The 6,829-nt window shown below is 44.8% G+C and overlaps 2 protein-coding genes across 2 annotated transcripts in view; one reads left to right on the top strand and one right to left on the bottom strand.

The window, feature by feature from the left end:
- The window catches only part of MFAP1 (microfibril associated protein 1), an 18,147-nt gene extending 15,129 nt beyond the window's left edge, over positions 1-3,018 (bottom strand). Inside the window, exon 1 of the mRNA XM_037744125.1 lies at positions 2,714-3,018. Coding sequence (XP_037600053.1) covers positions 2,714-2,792 — 79 coding nt within the window. The 5' untranslated portion in view covers positions 2,793-3,018. The remainder of the gene's footprint in view (positions 1-2,713) is intronic.
- Positions 3,019-4,582: 1,564 nt separating this feature from the next.
- Positions 4,583-6,829, top strand: part of WDR76 (WD repeat domain 76) — a 39,745-nt gene continuing 37,498 nt past the window's right edge. The window contains exons 1-2 of the mRNA XM_017544094.2: positions 4,583-5,010; positions 5,876-6,277. Of these exons, the coding sequence (XP_017399583.1) occupies positions 4,762-5,010; positions 5,876-6,277 (651 nt within the window). The 5' untranslated portion in view covers positions 4,583-4,761. The remainder of the gene's footprint in view (positions 5,011-5,875; positions 6,278-6,829) is intronic.

Genomic DNA, 6,829 nt, shown 5'->3' with positions numbered 1-6,829 from the left:
AAAAAAAAAAAAAAATACAGAAAACCTTTACAATATGAGTATCTGTGATCTCAGTGCAGGGAGGGATTATTTCTTAAATGATATACCAAAAAAAAAAAGCACAAATCATAAAAGATAAAGTTGGTAAGTCTGATAACACTAAAACTAGAATCATCTGTGTAAGAGACGACTTCATAAAGTTAAAAAAGAAGCCAAAAAATGGGGAAAAGGTTACTATAGATTTGAAACATATAAAAACAAAGCAAACAAAGTGGGTAATTGACAGAAACAAGTAATAGAAAAGAAAACCTAGAGAGCTTATTAGACACATGAACAAGATGCCCAGCATCACTAGTGATCAGGGGAATGCAAATTAGAATAACAAGATGCCATTTCACACCTGTTGCACCTGTTAGATTGGGCAAAAATGTAAAAATCTGATAGAACCAAGTGTGTAAAATATATGGGAAATAAAGCTCTTAGGTTCTCAAAGTTTTTTTTTTTTTTTTTTTTTGAGATGGAGTCTCACTGTGTCCCCCAGGCTGGAGTGCAGAATTGCGATCTCGGCTCACTACAGCCTCCGCCTTCTGGGTTCAAGCAATTCTCTGCCTCAGTCTCCCAAGTACCTGGGATTACAGGCATCCGCCACCACACCCAGCTAATTTTTGTATTTTTAGCAAAGATGGGATTTCACCATGTCGGCCAGGCTGGTCTTGAACTCCTGACTTTGTGATCCTCCCGCCTCATCCTCCCAAAGTGCTGGGATTACAGCTTCGAGCCACCATGCCCAGCCTTGTTTGGTATTTTTAGTAGAGACGGGCTTTCACCATGTTGGCCAGGCTGGTCTGAAACTCCTGACCTCGTGATCTGCCGGTCTCAATGTGTTGCACAGGCTGGAGTGTAATGGCACAATCATAGCTTACTGCAGCTTTGAACTTCCGGGCATAAGTGATTCTCCTGCTTTGGCTTCCCCAAAGTAGCAGGAACACATCACTACATCCAGCTAATTTTTACTTTTTTTGTAGAGATGAGGGTCTTGCTATGTTGCCCAAGCTGGTCTTGAACTCCTGGCCTCTAGTGATCCTCCTGCCTCAGCCTCCTGAAGTGTGGGATTACAGATGTGAGCCACTGTGCTCCACAAATTCTTATGTTGTTTTTTGTTTTTGTTTTTTGAAACAGTCTTGCTCTGTCGCCAGGCTGGAGTGCAGTGGTGCGATCTCAGCTCACTGCAACCTCTGCCTCCCGGGTTCAAGGGAGTTTCACCATGTTGGCAGGATGGTTTTGATCTCTTGACCTCATGATTCGTTCACCCTGGCCTCCCAAAGTGCTAGGATTACAGGCGTGAGCCACCACACCCGGCCAAATTCTTACATTTTTACAACTCACTTTGGAGAGGCATTAAATAAAGCTGGATTGGCTAGAGAATGACAACTGCAGAACTTGAACTTGTAGCTGGGATTACAGGCACCTGCCACCACGCCTGGCTAATTTTTTATTTTTAGTAGAGATGGGGTTTCGCCACGTTGGCTAGGCTGGTCTGGAACTCCTAGCCTCAGGTGATCCGCCCACCTCAGAGGTGTGAGCCACAGTTCCCAGCGGCAGCACTTTTTTAATAGGGGGAAAAAACAACGATGGGACAACTACCTGCCCCTCAGGAGGGAATAAACTGTAGGTTACAGTTTATTTTATTTATTTATTTTTTTGAGACAGAGTCTCGCTCTGTTGCCAGGCGCCAGGCTGGCGTGCAGTGGCTCGATCACAGCTCACTGCAACCTCCGCCTCCCGGGTCCAAGCAATTCTCCTGCCTCAGAGTCCCAAGTAGCTGGGACTACAGGCCCACGCCACCACGCCCAGCTAATTTTTGTATTTTTAGTACAGACGGGGTTTCACCATGTTGGTCAGGATGGTCTCCATCTCTTGACCTTGGGATCCGCACGCCTTGGCCTCCCAAAGTGCTGGGATTACAGGCGTGAGCCACCGCCTCCGGCTGGTTACAATTTATTTTACACAATGGAATTCATAAGCAGTTCAGATGAATAAATATAGGTATTCAAAGATAATTCTCAAAATCCATGTTGAGGCTAGACACGGTGGTGTCTACCTGGGAGGCTGAGGCAGGAGGACAGCCGGAGCCCAGGAGGTCGAGTCCAATCTGGGCAGCATAAGCAGTCTTCTATGGACAGCAAAAGAGGGACTATATCCCGCACAGTGCCCTGCAAATACGCATTCTCTCTATGTATCTACCTACCTACCTACCTACCTACCTATCTAGTCTGATATATTTATATTCTGATAAGTTCCTAATTATTAGATTAATATATATACTTAAGTTCCTAAGTAATTAGACTAATACATATATTCTAGTAATATGTAGTGATATTATATTCTAATATTAGACTAATACATATATTCCAGGATATAGATATATTAGACATCTATATTCTGATATAGTGTGTATCAGAGCAACTATTTCATACTTTTATATATGCAATATTTATGTAATGTACATATTCGTCTAAGGAATTTGTGTAGGCTAAGGGGTGCTTGCTGAATATGAGAGCAGGCCAGACAGGAACAAGATCGGATGCGAGTGGGTGGGGGGTGGAAAGGTCGAAGAATTTGGGAGCCAAATCTTGAGAGTTGGCGGGATAGGAGTGGTCTGGGAGAGGTCTGGAGGTTGCTGGGGCCGGAAGAGGTTACAATTCGACTGGGAAAAGAGTTGTCAGCACCGTACCTTTCTCATTGCGAACCGGGACGGCCCCAGCCGTAGACTGAATGGGCGGTTGCTTCATGAGAGCGCTTGGGACCGACATGTTGATGGCAGCGACGGTGATTCCCGAAACTTGGCTAATTCCAAACAGCGAACACCAACAACGTCAACGAAGAGAAAATATCCCTTCCACCTAGGTCCACGAACACAGCTGCTCGACTGATAGAGAAACCACTTACGGCTAAGCTAGATAAACCGGAAATACGTAACGAGGGGATTGTGGGATGGTGGAGGACGTTTGAGCGCCCACAACGAGGAAGTTGCGTCTGTTTCTTTGCCTGCTCTTCGGCTGCCCTCGGAAATTGGAAACCGCTTTTGGCGGGAAATTTTGCTTCTTTTGGGCTTTGCTGTTAGGACCCGTGGACCCTGCGGTGAGGAAGGCTCTAATGAAAGGTTCCACGTGTTAGGTTGGTTAGAAGCCAAGAACAGTATAGTGAATAAGAAACTGAGACGCCAGTGAGTTGCTGTTTGGCTTGTTGAAAGCTCAGAAAAAGTAGTTAGATGGAGTAAAAATCTTGGTAATGGCATCTGATTAGGTCAGTTGATGAGGCCATTGTGAGCTGTGGTGTAGTATTTGGTATCACACAGGACAGGTGGTGCTGATTTAGACCAGTGACAAAAAAAAAAAAAAGAAAAAAGAAAAATCCCCCAAGGTGCCTGAGACATTGCCTGCCCGAAATCTCCAAACTCCACTTCTAGGCTTTCAGGTTCTTCCACTGGTAGTTGGAAACTACCTGTTAAAATAAATTCCTGGCTGGAAAGTGTTTGTATTTAAGTTACTAGGTAATTATTATTTTGAGACAGGGTCTTGCTCTGTCACCCAGGCTGGAGTGCAGTGGCGCGATCTCGGCTTACAGCAGTCTCCTCCTCCTGGATTCAAGTAATTCTTGCGTCTCAGCCGTCTGAGTAGCTGTGATTACAAGCACCCGCCACCACCCCCTGCTGATTTTTGTATTTTTAGTAGAGGCGGTTTTACCGTGTTGGCCGGGCTCAAGGGATCCACCCACTCTGGCCTCCCACAGCCCGGTAAGTTTTGTATTTTTAGTAGAGACGAGGTTTCGCCATGTTGCTCAGGCTTGTTTTGAACTCCTGACCTCAGATGATCCACCCGCCTTGGCCTCCCAAAGTGCTGGGATTACAGATGTGAACCACCGCGGCCGGCCTATTTAAGAACTCTTTAAGGACTTGTAGAATAATAACAGAAGCAGCCCCAATTTACAAGCTGGGTTGTGTTAAAAAAAAAAAAAAAAATTGGAAAGTCAGGGCATATTTCACAGTAGGAAGGACTTTACCATTGTGGGGGATACAACGGACAGCAGAAACAGTCTTGCAGTCCAGAAACTGTGCATTAAACAGGACACCATGAAAAGTTTGGTTTTATCAGTAATTATTGAGTCATAGAGGGCCTTGAAGTTGCTGTTAATATGATTTACCCAAATTACTTCAACTGTATTCTACAGTTGGGCCTTGGGTGGGAGAAGAAATGAAACTGGGCAAGTCTCAGGCAAGTAACAGTGTGGGACCCAGTTAAGCAACTAAGGAAACAGTTTTGGGCTAGAAGGAACCTTAAATAGAAGAATAGCCAAAATCTTATTTTATTTTTATTTATAAAAGAGACAGGGTTTTGCTCTGTCGCCCAGGCTGGAGTGCCGCAGGATGGTGCCTCACTGTGGCCTCATCCTTCTAGGTTCAAACCATTTTCCCACCCCTGCCTTCCGAGTATCTGGGACTACAGATGCACAGCACCACGCAGGACTAATTTTTCTATTTTTTGTAGACATAGGGTCTCACTATGTTGCCTAGGCTGGTTTCCAAGTCCTGGGCTCAAGCGATCCGCTCCTCTCGGCCTCTCAAAGTGTTGGGATTACAGGCGTGAGCCACCGCGCCCGGCCTGCCAGTGTTTTTCAGAGCGGCATCCCAGTACCACCAGAATCAGAATCACCAGTCAAAGGTAAAAATGTCAATTCAGACCAAGTACATCCCCTGAAGAATTTTCAGCCTAGGGCTTTAAGATGGCTTTCTTAAGAGGCGCGCGTAACCCAGTCTTCCTGCTCTGGCGCTGCGACCGCGGGGGCGCGAGTGGGCTCCGCCGCGTCCCGGCCCCGCCCCATCCTGCCCTACAACTCCCGGCCTCGCTCCACCCCTCCCGGCCTCCTGCCGCAATCTTGGCGGGAAGGCGCCGGACGCTAAGAAGCCGAAAGATGTCCGGGTCGGGCGCGGCGGCTGAGAAGGCGGACCCCAGACAGCGACCCCAGATGAAGGTGAGAAACGGGTTCGTGCTTCCTGGTGTGCTTCTGCCTCGGTTTTTGTGGAGTTCTGCGGGATACAGGCCTGGGAGGTCGAGAGCACCTGGCATTGAGGGTAGGCGGGGATCCCTGCCCTGAGGCCTTTAGCGTTGTCGAAAAGTTTTAATCAGTAACCCTAGAAATAGTGGGAGGGTCAGAGCTGGGATTCGCTTTCTTCAGCCCTCTACGTTTGCTTTTGCCACACTTACGGTCAGCTTCACACTCTAAATCATTCCATCCGCAGCTGGCAGTTGGGGTAGTTGCCTCTGTCATAAACGCTAGTCATTATTATTATTGGTCTGGCAAACTCTTACGGGCAAGAAATGTGCCAAGTAAATGAATTCTGTTGAGGTTAAGGTTAATGAATTACATATCTAGATTTTGGAAGGGAGAAAAAGTTTTCTTACAGGCTGTCAATTTGGATTTATTTATTTATTTGAGACATAGTCTCGCTCTGTTGCCCAGGCTGGTGTGGAGCGGCGCAATCTCGGCCCATTGCAACCTTCGCCTCCTGGAGTTCAAGCAATCCTCCTGCCTCAGCCTCCCAAGTAGCTAGGATTACAGGCAGGCGCCACCACACTCAGCTTATTTTTCTATTTTTAGTAGAAACGGGGTTTCATCCTGTTGGCCAGGCTGGTCTTGAGCTCCTGACCTCAGGTGATCCACCTTCCTTGGCCTCCCAAAGTGCTCGGATTGCAGGTGTGAGCCACCTCACCTGGCCTCAATTTGGATTTATATTGTCATTGTGAAATGGGAATTATTAGATCTGTTGGGCATCCTGTAAGGAAAGGCACAGGACTTGGAATTCTTATATTCTCTTTTCTTTTATTGATCTGAATAGGTAAATGAATATAAAGAAAATCAAAACATCGCTTATGTGTCTCTGAAACCAGTACAGACTACAGTTTCAATAAAAACAGCTACAGTCTATCTTACCCCCTTTTCCCTCAGTAATTATCAGCTAGACCAGCTTATGTGCCCCAAATCCCTATTAGAAAAGAATTCTAACAATGAAGTGGCCTGTAAGAAGACTAAAATAAAGAAAACTTGCAGGAGGATTATACCTCCAAAGATGAAAACCACATCTTCCAAGGCAGAATCCACACTGCAAAATCCATCCTCAGCTGTTCATACTGAAAGTAACAAGCTACAACACGAGAGAACGACAGATGCGATGAATCTCGGTGTTGATATGGAAAGTAGTCAGGATGGAGACAGTGATGAAGATACCACACCAGGCCTGGTAAGAACTTAATTAGTAGCTTGTTCTAGTTTCTCTTACAGTTTGGAAATTTGACATTCTGATAAAGCGAAGTTTATCAAGGATCTCTCTAATACAAACAAATTATTTCATCATTAATGTAAGTATAAATGTAACAATAAATTTCTATAATTTTTAAGGTTTAACAAATAACTTCCTTGGATTAATTTTGCTCTTGCTGTTGTGTCAATGAGAGGATTGACTTAATCTTTACTCGGTTTCCCTTTTTCTCCCTCCAAACTTACTGCATTTATTTTTGGGCTTAGTCATACTTTATGGTGCCTTGCTCACCTTTACATGTTTATGTACAATATATCAGAAGTCATCAGTTTGTGGGACATAAGGTATTGACTGACCCTTGATATCAGGGTAGGGAAACATTAATTGATTATATTGATTTGTTGAATATATTTCCTTTAAATGCAAAAGCAGACAAATGATAGAATAGAGAAGATACATGAGAAACACATTAGTTCTATATAATTCCAATCAATTTAAGGAATTTGGTTTGTAATTTTTTTTTTTTTTTTTTTT

The sequence above is a fragment of the Cebus imitator genome, unplaced genomic scaffold, assembly GCF_001604975.1.
Source record: "Cebus imitator isolate Cc_AM_T3 unplaced genomic scaffold, Cebus_imitator-1.0 Scaffold9, whole genome shotgun sequence".
NCBI lineage: Eukaryota > Metazoa > Chordata > Mammalia > Primates > Cebidae > Cebus > Cebus imitator.
Note: the sequence above shows the minus strand (reverse complement) of the source record. Positions and strands in the feature narration are given on the sequence as shown.